Below are 23,170 nucleotides of genomic sequence, written 5' to 3'. Positions count from 1 at the left end.
AGCAATCTGACCTGGTGATAATGATACGTAATCATGTCCATGTATTTCAGCAATCTGACCTGGAGATAATGATACGTAATCATGTCTATATATTTCAGCAATCTGACCTGGAGATGATATGTAATCATGTCCATGTATTTCAGCAATCTGACCTGGAGATGATACGTAATCATGTCGATGCATTTCAGCAATCTGACCTGGAGATGATATGTAATCATGTCTATATATTCAGAGAAATTGACAGCAAGTGCTGTTACACAATGATGAGAGTGCGCAAGTGTTCACTTTTGTAAATGTAAAATTACGGAGGAATCCACATCTTTATTTTGGCTTCAGACATGTATCAGTAAATGTATACATACAAATAAATAATGAAAAAACTTTAATGCATCTCTATTTTTCATGTGGGAAAAAAACTTTTTTCACCTAGAAATATGTTCTCTCTGTGAGTCACAAGGAATCTGGAAAATAAATGCTGAAATGAAGAATTTTTTTTTTCATTCACTTTTTTTTGTGTGTGTGTACAATGAAACATCTCATCAGACCTTGATTTAAAAGAAACCTCATTCTGTTCTAATGACTAATATCTAAATGGACAAACTGACATTCAGTACTGCTTTGCTATAAATACAATCATGTCAACATGGAAGTTCTTTAAATTTCTGTACCATGCTGTGCACAATATGCAAAACATACATTTGTAATCCTCATTTAATCAAAGCATAAAACTTCTTTGCAGTCAAATCAATAAGTAATAGTTTTATTGAATAAAAAAAAAAAAAAGGATTACTTAACCCCCTCCCCCCAAAAAAACAAACCACTTGTCAGCAACATCCTAAACATGCAATGATAAAGGAAGATTTCCATGTGAAAAACATGGAGTAACAGTACATGCTACATTAAATGATCACATGCATCAATTTAAAACCCACACCAAAAATGGGACTTAAAATATCCATGAATGCTAAAGAGTTTTTATAACAACTTTTTTTTTTTTCAAAATAAATAATGATGCTGCACACAAAGGACTAGCATCGTACAAACAAAATGTCCTACCTGATTCCACAGAGATAATCCAATGTCCACTGCTCTGAACTGTCTTCATAGATACAGATGGTGACACACAACTGGTACAACTTACTGATGATGACCATTTCCCCACAGTCAAGGGGACACTGTTTGCTAATTATGTTGACATGTGGAAAAACCCCCACAACAAAATGGACCAGTGGTCCCAGTGATAATGCACCCGACTAGTGTTGATGGGTTCCAGCCCCACACATGAACCAGGATTGATTAATTCCCCCTCCACCACACCTTGAGTGTTGGTGTGCACGCCGGTCAGGATGAGACAAAGTTTCGGTCCCATGTGCAGCATGCACTTAGTGCATGTTAAAGAACCCATGGTGAAAAAAAGGGTTGTTCCTGGTAAAAATTATGCAGAAAAATCTGCTGTGACTGTAGAAAGAAGTACACTTAAAGAAAAAAAAAAGGGGGGGGGGGGGGGGGGGGTTAGGGGAGTGGTGGTGGCACTGCACTGTAGCTAGTATGCTGTGGACAGCAACCTGATTTTCACACAGAAATCTGTTGTGACAAAATGTAATATAAGTTAAAATAAAAAAATATTTTTAAAAATCTTACACACACAGAGAGACATAAGCATGCACAAATAATAATGATAATAATTATTTAAATAAAGTAAAAAAAAGAATAAGAAAAGGGACATGATGGAGACCTTGCTGCATTTGGGACTGACCCTGTCTTGAGGAGTCCTCTCCAAGCATTGCCCAAAGGCTGTATGGAAGCTGTGGCAGACGCTTCACTCAGAGACAGAAAGCTGTGAGATCTCTCCAAGTATTCTGTGTAAATCCCCCCCCCCCCAACACCCCGCACCACACACACCTCCCAACACAGCTGCTCCCAATGTGTTTTGCCATAATCAGCACCCAGAACATTTTTTCATGTACATCCACAATTTGCACACAACTCCCTATTTCAACACATTTCAAATCTCATGCTTGTGCAAAGTCACTGACTTTGGTCTAAAAGAAAAAATCAGGAAGTTTTTCTTGTAATTTTAGGCTTACCAGATGAATATTTGACTCAGTGTTGATGATTATTCCCTAAAGAGTTGATATTTCTCATCTGATTGAAGACTCTAAATCATTTCCTGCAACACAAAACTAGACTGACTAACTGCTCAAAAGACATTCCAGCTTTCTTCATGACATAAAAAAGATAACATCATTTCTATGACTGCTTTTTATACTATCTCTGTAACTTGCAAAGACAGAGACAGCCCATTCTTTCTGTATCTGTGTATATTACCTGAATCACGATGTCCAAGACTAAAAGACGCCTATTACGTGAAATGTGCTTGATTGGTGTCTACCCATCACTGCATTCTGGTTAAAAGTTCCAAAGCCTTCAGAAGTCATCAGGGCAGTGAATTTGTATCCAGTGTCCAAGGCTGGACATCGGAAAGCAGGCCTAATCCTTCCCTTCTGCCATTTAACCTTTCCCAAATGAAGTCAGGTAGCCACTGACACCTGGGTGGAGTGAGGAGAATCAGAATAAACTGCCTTTCTCAAGGACACACCACCACGCTGAACAGGAGCCTCCAACCCTGATCACTGGTCAACACTGTGTATCAAAAGGCCAACACCTAACCAATTATGCCATGCTGTACCCATCATAGACAGCTTAATAAATGATCATTGCTAACAGAATAACAGATATATAATATACCCTACCATTTGAAAATTGCAGTACTTTCTCTATTAGCTGTTTCACATAATATAAATCTGCTCAGTAAAAAACAACAACAATCATGACAAGTATGAAATTGCAAACCAGGAATGTTCTGAGAAAACTGGGCTACATTCAGTAACAACAACAACAACAAAACAAAACAAAACAACCCCCCCCAAAAAACAACAAAAAAAAAACAAAAACAAAAACCCTTAACTTAAAAAAACAACAGAACTTCAAACATCAGGTAAACAAAATATTCTTAGTTGTACATTTTCAAACACTTTCTTTCTTCTCCCATTATGTTCTCTCTACCCCCTTTCTTAACAATGTAATTAATGTAAGTTGGCAGTGTCAGATCAACAATTCTTTCATGATGTTAATTAGTATAAATCTTCTTTTTCCCCCCCCACAATCTATTTTCTCTTCTAGTCCACTCATCGTGATCTACTCTGGCTTCAAATGGTAAATACTTCAATATAAAAGAAAAAGAAAAAAAGTCACGGATAATGTCCACATACAAAACAACGCTGTAGTGTTTTGATGTGCAAATATTGAAGGAACTGCATCTAAAAAGATAAAACTTTGTCAACAGTTGAAACCATCCTGCAGTTACACAGTGTCTGAACAGGAGTCTGGTCAGGAAAGTTGACGTTCCCTGGTTTCCTGTTGATGTTGAGGCTGTCACCATCTGTCCCTGCCTTCTCTCTATCCCTTGTTATTTCCACATCCAAACCAAGGCAACCATCATAGCAGTGCCTCAAGGGCCATGCTATTGGACTTTTTTCCACTTTAATGATGAACTGCTAGATCACACTGACAATGCAATGGCCCTTTAATGATGAACTACTAGATCACACTGACAATGCAATGGCCCTTTAATGATGAACTACTAGATCACACTGACAATGCAATGGCCCTTTAATGATGAACTGCGAGATCACACTGACAATGCAATGGCCCTTTAATGATGAACTACTAGATCACACTGACAATGCAATGGCCCTTTAATGATGAACTACTAGATCACACTGACAATGCAATGGCCCTTTAATGATGAACATCTAGATCACACTGACAATGCAATGGCCCTTTAATGATGAACTTCTAGATAACACTGACAATTCAATGGCCCTTTAATGATGAACTTCTAGATAACACTGACAATGCAATGGCCCTTTAATGATGAACTTCTAGATAACACTGACAATTCAATGGCCCTTTAATGATGAACTTCTAGATAACACTGACAATGCAATGGCCCTTTAATGATGAACTACTAGATAACACTGGCAATGCAATGGCCCTTTAATGATGAACTACTGGATCACATTGACTATGCAATGGCCCTTAATGATACACTACCAACTCACACTGACAATGCAAAGATTTTGTTGCACAGGGACTACTGGATAAAGTTGCACCCCGTTCTTCCTTTGACAGAACATTTACAACACCCAGCCATGCCTACAGCTGTCACAAGTTCCACCATTGGCCAGTGTTGGTCAGGAACATGGAGATACATTGTGAAAAATGCATCAGCGTTGTGCATGTCACACCATTCAGTGGTCCTCGTCTCATGGGTAGGAGGGACTGATGTTTGAAATATTGAAAAGTGGGGGTTCTGGGGGAGCTGAACCAAAGTGAGTGTCTTAATATCGAAACCAAAAACAAAACGAAACAGAAATAGGGAAAAAACATAAAGCTCTCCAAAATGGCAATGCAGAAATACTCCTACCTATGTAATGTTATCGATTCAAAACCTGGGCTGCAACAGTCAATTCTTCTTTCCTAAGCCCCCCTCAACCAACCCACCCCCCACAAAAGAAGAAAAAAACAAACAAACCCAAAACAAAAATACATTTAAACTAAGAAAACAATAGCAGTTTCCTGTGATATCAAGCATACTGATGAGTTCAGAATCAATGGCCTTGTCCATAAGATTAGCGGGGCACCTCCCGTAACGTGCAGAATGATGTGGCAAACTTTTTTTTTTTTTTTTTTTTTACAGGTAAGGTGGTGAGGGGCAGAGGGAATACAATGATGAATGATGCTGACAACATCAAATGGATATTTCTTCTTTAAAAAAATTTTAAAATTTCTTTTCCACCAGGCATAAGGCAATACAGATAACAGATGAAAAGAAATCACTGTCTTTTGAGTATAAAGACATCAATATATCAGACTAGTTTATCAGGTGCCCTGGTCCCTGCCTGTCAGTATCATGACATCACCACTGCCCCACGGCAGATGTCAGTCAGCTCTACCCAGGCTGGCAACCTGTTGCGCAAATGACTCCGTGTTTGTAAAGCGCTTAGAACTTGGTCTTCAACCTAGCACAGGCGCTACATAACACCATTACTGACTTGGTTATCATTTGCCCTGAACCCAAACACACACAGAGCTGTCCATAAGCATGGACAACACTAACACCTGGTTTACCCAGGCTGTGTTTCTCACAACACATCTCTTTTTCTCTGTGTTTTCCTCACACAAACACCTGGTTTACCCAGGCTGTGTTTCTCACAACACATCTCTTTTTCTCTGTGTTTTCCTCACACAAACACCTGGTTTACCCAGGCTGTGTTTCTCACAACACACTTCTTTTTCTCTGTGTTTTCCTCACACAAACACCTGGTTTACCCAGGTTGTGTTCCTCACAACACATCTCTTTTTCTCTGTGTTTTCCTCACACAAACACCTGGTTTACCCAGGCTGTGTTTCTCACAACACATCTCTTTTTCTCTGTGTTTTCCTCACACAAACACCTGGTTTACCCAGGTTGTGTTCCTCACAACACATTTCTTTTTCTCTGTGTTTTCCTGACACAAACACCTGGTTTACCCAGGTTGTGTTCCTCACAACACATCTCTTTTTCTCTGTGTTTTCCTCACACAAACACCTGGTTTACCCAGGTTGTGTTCCTCACAACACATCTCTTTTTCTCTGTGTTTTCCTCACACAAACACAACTTAACAGAAGCATGCTGCCCTGTGTCCCCTGAACCTTGTGTTGAGCAGACTGCTCCCTACCCTTCACAAAACAAAGAGATGGTGCTCATTCATAACATACTGCAATGTCACATTCCAGGAAACTTCAACCTCTGTACCACATTTTGATGTTGTTAATTATAGTTCAGGTCCATGTTCTTAATAATAATAATTATGGTATTTATAGGGCACAAAATCTTCATAAAATCAACTCTTATTATTGTTATCATTATCATCATGATTACTGTGAACATTATCATTATTATTATTATTTTATTTTATCCTTTTTTTTCTTTAACAGCTGCCTTGGCAGCCTTCCTGGGCCAAGCTGATGATCACAGAACATTAATGTAGTTCTAAACAAGAGATCATGTTTCTTAGGTACACACATGCAGCACATCACTTGTGTCCAGTGAAAAGTACACCAGAAAATCTCACACCATCAGTCTCTCTATCCCTTTCTACAAATATAACCAACAATGCAGAAAGAGAGAAGGAAAAAAGAAAAAGAGACCAATAGACAGAAAGCAAATCATCACAATGTGATCAACATGGAAAGAGAGAGAGAAGAGATAGAGAGAGAGAGAGAGAGAGAGAGAGAGAGAGAGCGGGAGAGAGAGCGGGAGAGAGAGAGAAAGAGGAGACAAGACAAAGTTATTTCTTTATTAACAAAGGTAATAGATCAGCGATGTAAACGCTTTTTTTTTCTACATCCAAAGCTGGCCCGAAAGAGGAACTAAAGTTAAAGAATCAATTTGGAAACAACAGGTAAAAAGATCAAAATGCAATGAAAACCATGTGCATCATGACAACCATAAGACAGAGAGAGAGAGAGAGAGAGAGAGAGAGAGGGAGAGAGAGAGACAGACAGAGTGAGAGAGAGAGGGAGAGAGACAGAGAGAGACAGACAGAGAGAGGGAGAGAGACAGAGAGAGAAAGTGAGAGAGAGAGACAGAGAGAGAGAGAGTGAGAGAGACAGAGAGAGAGAGAGTGAGAGAGAGAGAGACAGAGAGAGAGAGGGAGACAGAGAGAGAGAGACTGAGAGAGAGAGTGAGAGAGAGACACAGACAGAGAGAGAGAGGGAGAGAGAGAGAGACAAAGAGAGAGAGACAGAGAGAGAGAGGCAGACAGACAGACAGAGAGAGAGAGGGAGAGAGAGACAGAGACAGAGAGAGAGAGGCAGACAGACAGACAGACAGAGGAGGCAACCAAGTCGTCAACAGAAGTGGTTTCTATTCAAAGTGCAGCACTTGGGGCAACAACAACCACACACTGTCTGATAGTTTTCTCTGTATGTGACAGTTTATGAAAACCCAAAATGTGCGACAATCACAATGCACAATCCAGTTCACAGTGGCCCACACAGCCTTGGGAAAGACAGAACTACACAGAACCAAACATTGAATTCATGCACATGGTCATGTATGTCACAGAATAAAACCTTTCATTCATGCACATGATCACATACGTTCACCAAATTTTTAAGTCACTGACACCATTACTGTAAAATCTTGACTATTAGTCGCAACTTTTTCCAGAAACTATGAACCCTGTGGCTAAAATAATGATGCGGCTTGTTTGTGGATTTTTTCTTTTGTTGCGGGTTTTCACGACACACTCAATTCAAATCACGTAGTGCCGTCAGTCTCCAGTCCACGTTAAAATTCAGTTGGTTTCAAAACTGGTTTGACTCTTCATGAATTCAAAACTCACTGTAAAAGTTCACTTTTTTCCCTCCAAATTTACACATGGCCTATAACATAAGCATATGAGATATTCAGTTGATTGCCCTCACTCAAACAACTTCCATCATGCCGAAAACACGATGCAATGCTTACGATGCAGCTTTCAAACTAAAAATGATCGAATTTCTCACTTTCTGTGGCTAATTTTGAGGTGTTTTTGCACTTTTTTTGTCTAGACTGCCAGTGGTGGTATGAGTGCTGGTTGTTTGGATGAGACAACATGCGCAGCATGCGCTTTGTGCACATAAAAGAACCCACGGCGACAAAAGGGTTGTCCCTGGAAAAATTACTGAGAAAAATTCTCTTTTATATCATAATACAGCCCTTCACTGATGTCCTGACTTCTAAGCTCTGTCTACTCTTAGTGAGTTGGCAGCCCTTCACTGATGTCCTGACCTCTAAACTCTGTCTGACCTCAGTGAGGTGGCAGCCCTTCACTGATGTCCTGACCTCTAAGCTCTGTCTGACCTCAGTGAGGTGGCAGCCCTTCACTGATGTCCTGACCTCTAAGCTCTGTCTGACCTCAGTGAGGTGGCAGCCCTTCACTGATGTCCTGACCTCTAAGCTCTCTCTAACATCAGTGAGGTGGCAGCCCTTCACTGATGTCCTGACCTGTAAGCTCTGTCTGACCTCAATGAGGTGGCAGCCCTTCACTGATGTCCTGGCCTGTAAGCTCTGTCTGACCACAGTGAGGTGGCAGCCCTTCACTGATGTCCTGACCTCTAAGCTCTGTCTGACCTCAGTGAGGTGGCAGCCCTTCACTGATGTCCTGGCCTGTAAGCTCTGTCTGACCTCAGTGAGGTGGCAGCCCTTCACTGATGTCCTGGCCTGTAAGCTCTGTCTGACCTCAGTGAGGTGGCAGCCCTTCACTGATGTCCTGGCCTGTAAGCTCTGTCTGACCTCAGTGAGGTGGCAGCCCTTCACTGATGTCCTGGCCTGTAAGCTCTGTCTGACCTCAGTGAGGTGGCAGCCCTTCACTGATGTCCTGGCCTGTAAGCTCTGTCTGACCTCAGTGAGGTGGCAGCCCTTCACTGATGTCCTGACCTCTAAGCTCTGTCTGACCTCAGTGAGGTGGCAGCCCTTCACTGATGTCCTGGCCTGTAAGCTCTGTCTGACCTCAGTGAGGTGGCAGCCCTTCACTGATGTCCTGACCTCTAAGCTCTGTCTGACCTCAGTGAGGTGGCAGCCCTTCACTGATGTCCTGACCTCTAAGCTCTGTCTGACCTCAGTGAGGTGGCAGCCCTTCACTGATGTCCTGGCCTGTAAGCTCTGTCTGACCTCAGTGAGGTGGCAGCCCTTCACTGATGTCCTGACCTCTAAGCTCTGTCTGACCTCAGTGAGGTGGCAGCCCTTCACTGATGTCCTGACCTCTAAGCTCTGTCTGACCTCAGTGAGGTGGCAGCCCTTCACTGATGTCCTGGCCTGTAAGCTCTGTCTGACCTCAGTGAGGTGGCAGCCCTTCACTGATGTCCTGGCCTGTAAGCTCTGTCTGACCTCAGTGAGGTGGCAGCCCTTCACTGATGTCCTGACCTGTAAGCTCTGTCTGACCTCAGTGAAGTGACAGCCCTGAACTGACATTTTGATCCGCAAGCTCGGTCTTATTTCAGTGAGGTGACAGTTCTTCACTGACATCCTGACCTGTAAGCCCCAAGTTATGGCCCTTCACTGAAGGCATACTTATTAATAGTGAAGGGGTTAAACCATATCATTTCTTTATGAGAGAAATCCAATCTTCTTAGACAAGTCTCTACCTAAGAAAACAAAGTGGAAACAACAAAAGTACTGTCTTCAATGTCAGTTTAGATAAGCCTGTCATCACTTACATCAGCTATACATTTTGAGCAATTTCATGAACTAAGCTTCATGTACAAGGTAACAAGAAGTATGTGTCGGTACACACTGTTCCAATACAGTAAAGAGTAAATGACTGAGAAACATCAAAAAGAAAGTAACTCACTGCTTATAAACATGCTGGTACTCTATGTTGTAAATGAATAGATCAGTAAATTATATAAAAATAAATTAAAAATAAATTTTTAAACCCCACTTTCTCCCTTCTCTGTCTCATTAGTCACCACACATTTTCTTCATTTCATCCACAACGAGAAAAGATCTTCAGAAACAGTGCACACACCACCTTTCTTCATTTCATCCACAACGAGAAAAGATCTTCAGAAACAGTGCACACACCACCTTTCTTCATTTTATCCAGTACAAGGACAGATCTTCGAAAACAATGCAGGTACCATCTTTGTTTTGGAAAAAACGAAAAAAAGAAAAGAAAAGAAAAAGTTCAAGCAACAACACATACAGAGAAGACTGAAATGACTACATCCAGCTTTGACTGACAACACAACTATTCCAGAACAACTTAAAAAAACAAAACAAAAAAAAACAAACACATGAAACCCCCCACAAAAAAAAACAACCCCCCAGAAGTATGTAAATGTACAGAACATTTTTGTACATCCTCACAATCCTTCACCTCTTTTTCTTACTGTCAAGAAATCTGTAGGCATCACTTTCATATCAAACTCACAGATAAAAAAGAAAAAAGAAAAAAAGAACAACTACCTAACAAAGTTGTCTCATGTTTTTCCCCAGAACACGTCCCATACACACTCACCTCTTTAGCAAACAAATAGAAAATCACCACCCATCTTTCAACCTCTATCCAGAAAGCCTGTTCCATACACACGGTTACAGTCGGCATGGGAGAGAAGGGAGCTGAGCACACAGACAACAATTTCAATTCCCGATCCTGAGAACTGGAGGGGAAAAAAGGGGGGTGGGGGTGGGGGCAGGGTGATGGTGGTGGGAGTGGGGGGGAAGAAAGGGAAATAAAAGTGGTCACTGTTGACAACTAAGAAAGGCAATGCTCATTCCAAAACTGATATGAACAAAGTATATCCCAAAAGAAAAAAACTCAGAGAAAGAAAAGAAAACCACACAGAGCACACTGAACACAGTCAGGGCATTAGGATATCAACAGGAAGGCAAACGCAAAAAATGCAAGTGGAGATGATCTTTTTAGGTAATCTCAAAACTATCCACATCCATCTGCCAACACCACAGTGCACAAACTGTCTCACTGTCTGACTGAAACCATGTCTAGGGAACCACAGCTTTCTGAACACACCTTTACTTACATGTCAACCCCCATTTTGATATCAAACACACCTTCAACAACATGTCAACCCTCATTTATGATACTCATCACACCTCTAACGAGTCAACCCTCATGTCTATGTCCAAAACACTTGACATGTCAGCCCTCATGTCTGATGTCCATAACACTTGACATGTCAAACCTCACGTCTGACAGGTTAGGACTCAGGTCCAAACACCAGGGCAGAGGCAGCGAATATCAGAAAGACAATGGCTCCAATGAAGGTCACTGGAAACAGAAATCAGTCAGGAATCAGTCAATAACTGCTGGAAAAAGAAATCTGTCTATAATTTCTGACAGAATGTGAAGGATGAAAAGTGCCTGACAAAAATAAAAATAACTTTAGGATGGATTGTTAAGGATGAAAAGTGCATGACAAAAATAAAAATAACTTTAGGATGGAATGCGAAGGATGAAAAGTGCCTGACAAAAAGCACAAAGTAACATTAGGACGGATTGTTAAGGATGAAAAGTGATTGACAAAAATAACTTTAGGATGGATTGTTAAGGATGAAAAGTGAATGACAAGGAACACAAAATAACTTTAGGACGGATTGTTAAGGATGAAAAGTGAATGACAAGGAACACAAAATAACTTTAGGACGGATTGTTAAGGATGAAAAGTGAATGACAAAAAGGACAAAATAACTTTAGGACGGATTGTTAAGGATGAAAAGTGAATGACAAGGAACACAAAATAACTTTAGGATGGATTGTTAAGGATGAAAAGTGAATGACAAGAAACACAAAATAACTTTAGGACGGATTGTTAAGGATGAAAAGTGAATGACAAGGAACACAAAATAACTTTAGGACGGATTGTTAAGGATGAAAAGTGAATGACAAGGAACACAAAATAACTTTAGGATGGATTGTTAAGGATGAAAAGTGAATGACAAGGAACACAAAATAACTTTAGGACGGATTGTTAAGGATGAAAAGTGAATGACAAGGAACACAAAATAACTTTAGGACAGATTGTTAAGGATGAAAAGTGAATGACAAGGAACACAAAATAACTTTAGGACGGATTGTTAAGGATGAAAAGTGAATGACAAGGAACACAAAATAACTTTAGGATGGATTGTTAAGGATGAAAAGTGAATGACAAGGAACACAAAATAACTTTAGGACGGATTGTTAAGGATGAAAAGTGAATGACAAGGAACACAAAATAACTTTAGGATGGATTGTTAAGGATGAAAAGTGAATGACAAGGAACACAAAATAACTTTAGGACGGATTGTTAAGGATGAAAAGTGAATGACAAGGAACACAAAATAACTTTAGGACGGATTGTTAAGGATGAAAAGTGAATGACAAGGAACACAAAATAACTTTAGGACAGAATGCGAAGGATGCTGAGTAAGGAAGAGAGTGAGAGGACAGCTGACACAGACATAAAAACAGACTGGCCAGAGGAAGGCAGAGGAGGGAGTACAACCATCTGTTCACACCCAACATGGCCACAGATCATCTGGCTTTACTCCCAAGTAATAGCAAATACCTATCTATCTCTATAGACAACTTGTATAGGAAAACACTACACACAATGAATGTTTCTACCAACATCTATCATTCTTACATACACATCTATCTATCTATCTATCTATGTACCTACCTACATATCTACCGACTGATCAACCCATCTACCTACCTACCCACCTATCTATATTTACGTGTTGGTTTTTGAGACATATGCTTAACAAAAAAAGAGGTCCCTGCTGAGCTGTGGTGAGTTTCTCTCTGCTTCAGAGGGTGTTTCTCTCAGGCAGCAGTCAGGAGCAGGCAGCAAGCCTGAGGAGCAGCACACAGTGCCAAACAGCTGTCGCTTGTTGCACACCAACCTCCCTTTTGGAGGAACAACATGACCACCATGAGCATTAATCACAGATTTCTAAAACCACTGCCCCACCCCATGTGCACATCAGTTTTTATGGTTAACTCTTTCCACTCCAAGCACGAGTTAACTCGTACCATGATCACTTCCCCTGTGGACCAGGTACGAGTATTCTCCTATCAACAACCTATTCTAAATTCATTCACACTTGTTTGGTACAGTTGGCGTTCTAAACTGAACCATTTACAGAATCCAGTAACATGAAAATAAAGCTTTGTTTGACAAGTTAAATCAACAAATCTCCACTGATTATCACTGTTTCAGTGAACCAGCCTACTTTTTACAGCAGTGGTCTCATGTAGTGCTGGTCCAGGGCAGTTGTAGCAGGCATGTAGCTGTGGGGTAGAATGAGTTAAAGGTAAAACCAACATTGTTTATTGGCACTTCTATCATTTCTTTATGGAGAACGGAGACATCTTGGCTTGAATTTATTATCCTTCTCTCTGTCTGTCTCTATATATATGTAAGTAGAGAATTCTGACACTGGGCATAGCAAGCTAAGCTGAAACATGGCAGCTGGCAGGTGCTTGTGTGTGCATGCCGAGAGAGGTGAGAAGGAACTGACCTGTGCGAATGGATATCCGCTGAGCGATGAACCGTCCCCCAACGACAGCCAGGCCGGTACACAAGGCGTGTCCTACCAGCCCTCCAATGATGACTCCAAACACATCCTGTCACACAGTTCACAGCAAGCACAGCTGTTACCTACACCATTTTCATCACTGCCATAAACAATGATTTACCTTAAGGTAATGTCAGTATTGGTTTATGACCATGATGATGTTGATGGTTTAGGTAACCGTCATTGTTTATGGCTATGGTGATGATGGTTTAGGTAACAGTCATTGTTTATGGCTATGATGATGATGATGGTTTAGATAACAGTCATTGTTTATGGCTATGATGATGATGATGGTTTAGGTAACAGTCATTGTTTATGGCTATGATGATGATGATGGTTTAGATAACAGTCATTGTTTATGGCTATGATGATGATGGTTTAGGTAACAGTCATTATTTATGGCTATGATGATGATGGTTTAGGTAACAGTCATTATTTATGGCTATGGTGATGATGGTTTAGGTAACAGTGATTGTTTATGGCTATGATGATGATGATGGTTTAGATAACAGTCACTGTTTATGGCTATGGTGATGATGGTTTAGGTAACAGTCATTGTTTATGGCTATGATGATGATGATGGTTTAGATAGCAGTCACTGTTTATGGCTATGGTGATGATGGTTTAGGTAACAGTCATTGTTTATGGCTATGATGATGATGATGGTTTAGATAACAGTCATTGTTTATGGCTATGGTGATGATGGTTTAGGTAACAGTCATTATTTATGGCTATGATGATGATGATGGTTTATTCTTTCACCACCAATGTTGCATTACATATCTTTAATCACCATGGCCATAACAATGACTGTCACCTAAACCATCATCATCACCATGGCCATAACAATGACTGTCACCTAAACCATCATCACCACCATGGCCATAAACAATGACTGTTACTTAAACCACCATCACCATGGCCATAAACAATGACTGTTACCTATACTATCATCACCAGCACAGCCGTAAACAATGACTGTTACCTAAACCATCATCACCACCATGGCCATAAACAATGACTGTTACCTAAACTATCATCACCACCATGGCCAAAAACTACGACTGTTACCTAAACCATCATCATCACCACAGCCGTAAACAATGACTGTTACCTAAACCTTCATCATCACCATGGCCATAAACAATGACTGTTAGTGTCATCATCACAGCCATAATGCTAAACAATGACACAACACATCATGTACAACACATCACAACAAACACAGCTGTTACCCAAACCAGCATAGTCATAAAATAGCAGAAGCTCTGTGAAATCCTTCAGACATAAAGGTGGGTAGACAGGCAGACAGACAGGCATACACACAGACAACTGGACAGACAGGCAGACACAGACAGACAGGCAGACAGACAGATAGGGTGGGAGCCATCACCTCTCTGGCGCCCAAGATGATGGTAGCGATCTGGGAGCGGTCCCCCCACTCGGCCAGGAAGGTGAGGGTGAAGGACTCCAGGAAGACGGTGGACACAATGCCCGCCAACAGGTGGCGCCCCGGGGTACGCACAATGCCTGTCTCCACGTCCTGCACCGGGGCATTCTGTCGCAGCAACTGGGGGGACAGTGCCATCATGTGTCTATAGATATAACTATACACATAACTACTGTGACATAATGTGTCTAAAGATAACAGCTATCTATATAACAACAGTGCCATTATGTGTCTAACTATATATATACAGCTAGCTATATTACATATAACTACAGTGCCATTGTGTCTATATAACTATACATATGCAATATAGTTATACATCTAATTACAGTGCTATTATGTGCATATATAACTATCTATATATAGCTATCTATATAACTACAGTGCCATTATGTGTCTATATAATTATCTACATATAGCTATCTATATAACTACAGTGCCATTACGCATCTATAAAACTATCTATAGATATCTATACAACTACAGCCCCATTATGTGTCTATGTAACTATATACACAGCTATCTACATAATACAGTGCCATCATGTGTCTATAAATATATACTAATATAGCTATCTATATAGCTATCTATATAACTAAGGTGCCATAACATGTCTATATAATATATATAGCTCTATCCATGGACATATCTATATAGCTATCTATATAACTACAGTGCCATCATGTGTCTATATATATATATATAATGTATATGTATAGAGAGAGTTATATATAGTTATAGTTATATCTATCTATACATCTATATCTATATCTATCTTAGTATTTATCTATCTATCTATCTCTCCCTAGCTATCTATATGGCTACAGTGTCATCATGTGTCTATATTACTATCTATATAGCTATCTATATAACTACAATGTCATCATGTGTCTGTATAACTATCTATACAGCTATCTTTATACACTGTACCTGTCTCAACATCCTGCACTGGTGCCTTCTGTCTCAGCAGCTGTGGACAGTGCCACTGTGTGTCTATAGATATAGCTACCTATATATAACTACAGTGTCATCATGTGTCTTTAGATATAACTATCCATATAACTAAATGGCCATAATGTATCTATAGGTTAACTATCTATACAGTTAACTATCCAACTACAGTGACATTGTCTATATAACTATCTATATAGCGATCTATACAACTACAATGGTATTAAGAGTCTATATAACTATCTATATAACTACAGTGTCATTATGTGTCTATATAACTATCTATATAGCTACAACACACACAAACACACACAACATACACACACATGCATTCACACACACACGCACACACTTTTCATGACCTACTTCATCTTCCTTTCTCTTGATCTCTGCCTGAGCCTCTTCATACTCCTCCTGACCCTCATCAGGTGACATGCCCCACGCTGCACACAGAGACATCAGTGACATCAACAGTTCTCTACTACATCGTCAGGTGACATGTCCCCCACTGCACACAGTGACATCAACAGTTCTCTACTACATCGTCAGGTGACATGCCCCACGCTGCACACAGTGAAATCAGTGAAATCAACAGTCCTCTACTACATCGTCAGGTGACATGTCCCCCACTGCACACAGTGACATCAACAGTCCTCTACTACATCATCAGGTGACATGTCCCACACTGCACACAGTGACATCAACAGTCCTCTACTACATCGTCAGGTGACATGTCCCACACTGCACACAGTGACATCAGTGACATCAACAGTCCTCTACTTCATCGTCAGGTGACATGTCCCACACTGCACACAGTGACATCATCAGTCCTCTACTATATCGTCAGGTGACATGTCCCAAACTGCACACAGTGACATCATCAGACCTCTACTACATCATCAGGTGACATGTCCCACACTGCACACAGTGACATCAACAGTCCTCTACTATATCGTCAGGTGACATGTCCCACACTGCACACAGTGACATCAACAGTCCTCTACTTCATCGTCAGGTGACATGTCCCACACTGCACACAGTGACATCAACAGTCCTCTACTACATCATCAGGTGACATGTCCCACACTGCACACAGTGACATCATCAGTCCTCTACTTCATCATCAGGTGACATGTCCCACACTGCACACAGTGACATCAACAGTCCTCTACTATATCGTCAGGTGACATGTCCCACACTGCACACAGTGACATCAACAGTCCTCTACTACATCATCAGGTGACATGTCCCACACTGCACACAGTGACATCAACAGTCCTCTACTACATCGTCAGGTGACATGTCCCACACTGCACACAGTGACATCAACAGTCCTCTACTACATCGTCAGGTGACATGTCCCACACTGCACACAGTGACATCAACAGTCCTCTACTACATCGTCAGGTGACATGTCCCACACTGCACACAGTGAAATCAACAGTTCTCTACTTCATCATCAGGTGACATGCCCCACACTGCACACAGTGACATCAACATTCCTCTACTACATCGTCAGGTGACATGCCCCACACTGCACACAGTGACATCAGTGACATCAACATTCCTCTACTTCATCGTCAGGTGACATGTCCCACACTGCACACAGTGACATCAATAGTTCTCTACTTCATCGTCAGGTGATATGTCCCACACTGCACACAGTGACATCAACAGTCGTCTACTACATCGTCAGGTGACATGTCCCACACTGCACACAGTGACATCAACAGTCCTCTACTACATCGTCAGGTGACATGTCCCACACTGCACACAGTGACATCAACAGTCCTCTACTTCATCGTCAGGTGACATGTCCCACACTGCACACAGTGACATCAACAGTCCTCTACTTCATCGTCAGGTGACATGTCCCACACTGCACACAGTGACATCAACAGTCCTCTACTTCATCGTCAGGTGACATGTCCCACACTGCATACAGTGACATCAGTGACATCAACAGTCCTCTACTACATCATCAGGTGACATGTCCCACACTGCACACAGTGACATCAACAGTCCTCTACTACATCATCAGGTGACATGTCCCACACTGCACACAGTGACATCAACAGTCCTCTACTACATCATCAGGTGACATGTCCCACACTGCACACAGTGTCATCAGAGACATCAACAGTCCTCTACCACATTAACTCATGTTTAACATTCAACCTGTCTTTATCTTCATCTTTTTTTTTTTTTTATCTTTGTTTCATACAGCCCAGACAAAAACAAACAACGCCGCTCCGACATATGTTTCAACATGCTCTTTAGTACCTTTATGAAAATTTTAAAAGAAAGAGGTTAATAATGAAAAAGAAAAAGAAAAAAAGCATACATTAAAAAAAAATTTAAAAAAAGAAAAGAAAAGAAAAGATCTAAAAAAAAAAAAAAAAAAAAAAAAAAAGATGTCCTGCTGTCTTCAGACCATACCTTCCTTCAGCATCTTCAGTCCAAAAATAGCAAAGAGAATGGAAGAAGCGTAGTAGGTGAACGCCCGAGGTATCACAGTCGTTGCATACCCAACCAATGCTGTAACAATACATGCTAACAACATTATTAACAAAAAATACATTAAGGAAAATCATGTGCTCACTTTGCTACACATGAACCACCATAACCACAAAATTTCACACACACACAAACACACACACACTTTCAATTGAGTGGAAAAGCAAACAGGATTAACTCCCAATGATAACAACTCTGAAGAAATCAAACCTTTTCCTTTTAATATGTTTTGAATTTTATTCAATGGGTACCCATGTTCAAAGTTCAAGTCATTGAAAAAAACTTTAGCTCATGATATAAAACAGACTGTGATTCAGCATATGTGAGTCAGACTCAAGACACATTCAACTGTAATGACATTTCAAAAGTGTTTAACAGTGTCTGTATCAGTGTATGTATCATACATGCATGTATATATGCACATGTGTGTGTGTGTGTGTGTGTGTAAACGTGTGTGTCCGTATGTGTGTGTGCATGTGTGTGTGTGTGTGCATTCACTCACAGCTTGCACAAGTAAATGCATGCATATATTACACACAAAAAATAAAGGAAATAAATAAAAAAGACAAACTGAACATTTCAAGGTAAAACTAGAAAATACAAGACTATCCTATCACCTGACATATTACAAAGAACAAGAATAATAATGTACTTAGTCTAATGCTGTTGATTAGGACCTCAGCATCTCTACCAAGTGGCTGAGACTGGATACAATGTGTCTGAAGGTAGCTGATCCATTCCTTATGGCATGGAACAACAACAACAATACTACTGCTGCTATCACTGCTACTACTAATGATAATAATACAATTGGAGCTGCTGTGGCAGAATCAGTTATGCGTTGGACTTGTGATCAAGAGTTCACCCATGATCAGGGTTTGAGACCCCCATTTCAGAATGGTGTTGTGTCCTTGGGAAAAGCACTTTACTCTGATATTCCTCAACCCACCCTGGGCTGACTGGGTACCTTTAAGTTTAACCTTGTTTCAGTGTTACAATGTGATCACCTGACATGATGGTCATGACAAAGAGAGCAGACAAGGCCCCCAACAGCACTGTCAGACGGGAGTGACGCATGGCCAAGATGGCGGCGATGAAGAAGGTCTTGTCGCCCAGCTCCGACACGATAATGACGGAAAGGGAAGCCACCAGGGCATGCAGAAAGCCCAGGTTACCCTTCTTGTTTTGCTGCAGCTTGTGCAGAAAGTCATCCACATCTTCCACCGTGTCTTCCGCATCCTGAAAACACAAGGCTTCACATCAGTTGAACTAAGGTTTTTTGGGGTCCATTCTGAAAACATAAGGCTTCACATCAGTTAAACTAAGGTTTTTTGGGGGGTTCATTCTGAAAACACAGGGCTTCACATCAGTTAAACTAAGTTTTTTTGGGGGGTCCATTCTGAAAACACAAGGCTTCACATCAGTTAAACTAAGGTTTTTTGGGGGTTCATTCTGAAAACACAAGGCTTCACATCAGTTAAACTAAGGTTTTTTGGGGTCCATTCTGAAAACACAGGGCTTCACATCAGTTAAACTAAGGTTTTTTGGGGGTCCATTCTAAAAACACAGGGTTTCACATCAGTTAAACTATGGTTTTATGGGGGTCCATTCTGAAAACACAGGGCTTCACATTAGTTATACTAAGGTCTTGGGGGGTCCCAGTGAATCTTTTTTAGTTTTTACCATAATATTTTGGGTCCCACACTACATTGAGAGAGTCATTCTACATCTCTACACATTCAATCAAATCCGCATCCTGATGACTTTTCAGACTCATCTACCGTAATTCTATGGTGTCTGGGACTACCTTCAGAGGGTCACTCTGCCAAATAATGCACATTTCAATAAAATCTGCATTGCTACACACACACACACAAACACACACACACACACACACACACATATATATATATATATATGTTTACAAACAAAGGTATGCCTTCCACTTCTACAAGTTCTAGTCATTATCATTTAAGTTTCTGGGCCAAGAAGTCATCAACTTATCAGGGAAAACAAACTCTTCTTAAAAACAGACAATCCTGATGTCAGGCTGAATCTCTGATTTACATGATTTGTATTCTTTTCAATTTTGTGCATATTTTCAAGCTTTTTTATATTGTTTTATAGAACACCCGCAGACCCACTTGATGGATGTGCAGTGTGTTCTTTCCATTTTTATAGTGTCTGGGACTTTTAGTTTTTATGTGTTGTCAACAGTCCAGAAAGTTCACATTGAAATGCTTTTCTTACTCTACAAAACCATACTAATTAAAATTTCAATATTCTTCTTTTAGTTTGACATTTATCATTTTTATGAACTGTAAGTACCTCTCACTGCTAGTTCTACTGATTCTGTCAAACAAGTGTGTGTGTGTGTGTGTGTGTGTGTGTGTGTGTGTGTGTCCTATGTGTGAGTGTGTGTGTGTGTGTGTGTGTGTGTGTGTGTGTGTGTGTGTTTAACTTGTGAGATTCATGGCACCATGGCAGAATCAGTCAGGCACTGAGTTGACTTCTGACCCAGCGTACACCACTGTCATCAGTGGTCAGGATTCAAAGCCCCATTTCACTGTTCCAGAATGGCGTTGTGTCCTGGCAAAAGGCAATTTACTCTGATTTTCCTCACTCCACCGTGGTGTGAATGGGTACATGAATTTGATTAGGAAGCTTAAAAACGATGGAAGGAGAGGACTGGGGCTTACTTTCATGTGTTGAGCACTAGACATGATGGATATGAATACCATATTGCCTTGAACGTTGATGGTTGTAAAATGCTATGGGACCTTTATCACCTGCAGTTCCTTTTGACTTTAACCTTGAACTTGTAACCCTGCCTTATTTTCTTAAATCATTATTTCAATCCCACCTGTTGTGGTAGTACTAATGGCCATTAAGGAGTAAATCCAGTGAACACACACAAAAAAGTTCTCATTAAATTACAATTCATATAACAGTACCAGGGATTATTTCAGTTTGAACAAGTTCAGTATAACATATAAACAGAGTAAAAAAAATAATGGAAGCTGGAAGTCTTCCTTCAACTAGTCTAAGCTTAATTAAGGACAATAGCATTTAAGCGAAGTACAGCAACACATAACGCTAACACTTGTAACAGCATTTAACAAAACTTACAGTTTAATCATGTTAAATGGAAAAAAAATGTTGTTTTCAACCTATTCTTTCCAAATTTCTTGGGAGATAGCCAGACAGCATTAACAATGCACACATGACTTGTGACTTAGTTAGTTGTAACATTACCATCCAAAAATATATATCCTTCAATTAGTTCAAAGTAAAGGCAAGGATTAAAATATAAATCAAAGTCTAGAAGCCGACTGTTGATACAATGAAGACAGCATTCATATACTCACTACCAACTTAGTCAAGACTCAAGTGACTGCTTGTGTGTTAACATAAAAACAAAATGATTAGCTGTAGCAGTCGGCATACAACAGACCAACCATACCTCCTTCAGCTGTGATTCTTTCTTGTCATGAGAATCCTTGCCTTCCCGAGATTCATCGGCATCTTCCTTGTGATTGTCTTCTCTTTCATGGTCCAAAAGTTGTCTGGAATGTAATGAATCTACACGCAGAATATCTCCGTTTGATCTTAGGTGAAAGGCGTGATCACTGGCCGAGCTAATGTCGAGTATTTGCAGCAAAAACAAACACAAGAACACATTTTTCACTGACAAGAATACACGTTCTTTTCTTCTTGACATCCTGGCAATAAGATTAAACCTGATAGTCGGTGGGGGTAGTCTTCCAAACAGGTGGGACTTGTGGAGTAAATGGTTTGGTACCCTGTTACCGGCAGCTCTGGATTTATTACGTGACTAATATTGTATTGTATCCGCAATCATCATCCGCATAAAAGAAAATTCTTCAATGTGAAAAAATAAGTCTTATTTGATTCGGGAAGGTTAAAACAAATGTGTCACTTGATTTCCACGTCGAGCCACATGGCAGATTCGACCACAAAAAAAGGAACACTAAAAAAGGCGACACAGTGGCAGTTGTCAGGTTGACGTGACGATCAGACTTGTCTCAACGATATATGATTAATTTACCTCCCTTGATTTGAACCGGAAACTGATGCGTGTCACGCGATTTTGTCTTTTTTCAGAATTGGGCCGAAAGTAAGCAATTAGAAGGACGAGCAGGCAAGAGAACAACAAAAACAACAACAACAACAAAAAACAACAACAACAAAAACAAAGACACAAAACCACCACACTCTCTGTCTCTGTCTGTTTGTATTAATGTGTCTTTGGAATGATGCCACCTTCACCTCTACCTCTTCTTCACATCATCAAGGAACACCAACTCAGTACAAAATAGTAGTAGCGAATCCCCCCAGATTTAGGTGCCAGAATAATCAATTTATACCACCGTGGGCCCTCAATAATGAAGAAGACAATGAAGAAGAAGTCTCTCTCTTAAAAAAAACCCATTCCCACCTCATGCCAGTTAGTGTAACAGAATCACAGAAATGTTTGGCTATAGGCTTAAAGCCTTTTGCCCTCATAATCAGTGTCCATTTATGTGCTTTTGGATCACTTGTTGTGAACAGACCCTTGTTTAAATCGGGCATAGTGTATACTACATTTATCTACAGCTTAATAAAGATTTAACTCTGTGGAAAATACATGGTCCTTAAACTTTTTGTCAATGTGATTTTTGAAGGCGTTTACCGATGGTGCATTGATGGTGTCATAGGAAAGGTTATTCCACAGATTTATGATACGGTTAGTAAAAAAAACTTGCGGAACTGGTTAGTTTCGAAATAAGTTTTGTTTATTTTGAAGTTGTGCCCTCGAATTTTATCGTAGTTAGCCATAGTGAACAAGGAAGAGGTGGTGCAAGGATCATAAATATTGTGCATGATCTTGTATACTTCAATGAGATCACCTCTTAATCTTCTAAACTCTAGGCTAGGCATATTAAAAAGAGCCAGGCGCTCCTCATAACTAAGATCTCAGTCGAGTACTATTACTAGTTATACACGTGGTAAATCTGCGTTGAACACCTTCAATCATATTTATGTGCTTTTTAAGGTAAGGGCACCATATTGAG

The 23,170-nt window shown here is 40.4% G+C and overlaps 1 protein-coding gene across 2 annotated transcripts; it reads right to left on the bottom strand.

Moving 5' to 3' along the window:
• Positions 1-280: 280 nt before the first annotated feature.
• On the bottom strand, positions 281-22,152 carry LOC143298499 (putative divalent cation/proton antiporter TMEM165). 2 transcript variants are annotated; one of them, XM_076611317.1, is made up of 8 exons: positions 21,559-22,152; positions 19,103-19,334; positions 18,018-18,116; positions 15,945-16,021; positions 14,571-14,747; positions 13,121-13,226; positions 9,680-10,883; positions 281-9,623 (listed from the first exon to the last, which is right to left on the bottom strand). In XM_076611317.1, the coding sequence occupies exons 1-7, from the start codon at positions 21,814-21,816 to the stop codon at positions 10,813-10,815; spliced, it is 1,020 nt and encodes a 339-aa protein (XP_076467432.1). In that variant the 5' UTR covers positions 21,817-22,152; the 3' UTR covers positions 281-9,623; positions 9,680-10,812. The 2 variants fall into 2 exon arrangements, with proteins under 2 accessions (XP_076467432.1, XP_076467431.1); XM_076611316.1 differs by lacking the exons at positions 13,121-13,226; positions 14,571-14,747; positions 15,945-16,021; ... (1 more) ...; positions 19,103-19,334; positions 21,559-22,152 and having other exon boundaries at positions 9,680-10,805.
• Positions 22,153-23,170: the final 1,018 nt, after the last annotated feature.

The sequence above is a fragment of the Babylonia areolata genome, chromosome 24, assembly GCF_041734735.1.
Source record: "Babylonia areolata isolate BAREFJ2019XMU chromosome 24, ASM4173473v1, whole genome shotgun sequence".
Lineage (NCBI taxonomy): Eukaryota > Metazoa > Mollusca > Gastropoda > Neogastropoda > Buccinidae > Babylonia > Babylonia areolata.
Note: the sequence above shows the minus strand (reverse complement) of the source record. Positions and strands in the feature narration are given on the sequence as shown.

What these genes read in the sequence shown, in the direction of transcription:
- LOC143298499 (XM_076611316.1), bottom strand. Translation starts at nt 9,118, where the DNA reads ATGTCAGTGAAGAACTGTCACCTCACTGAAATAAGACCGAGCTTGCGG.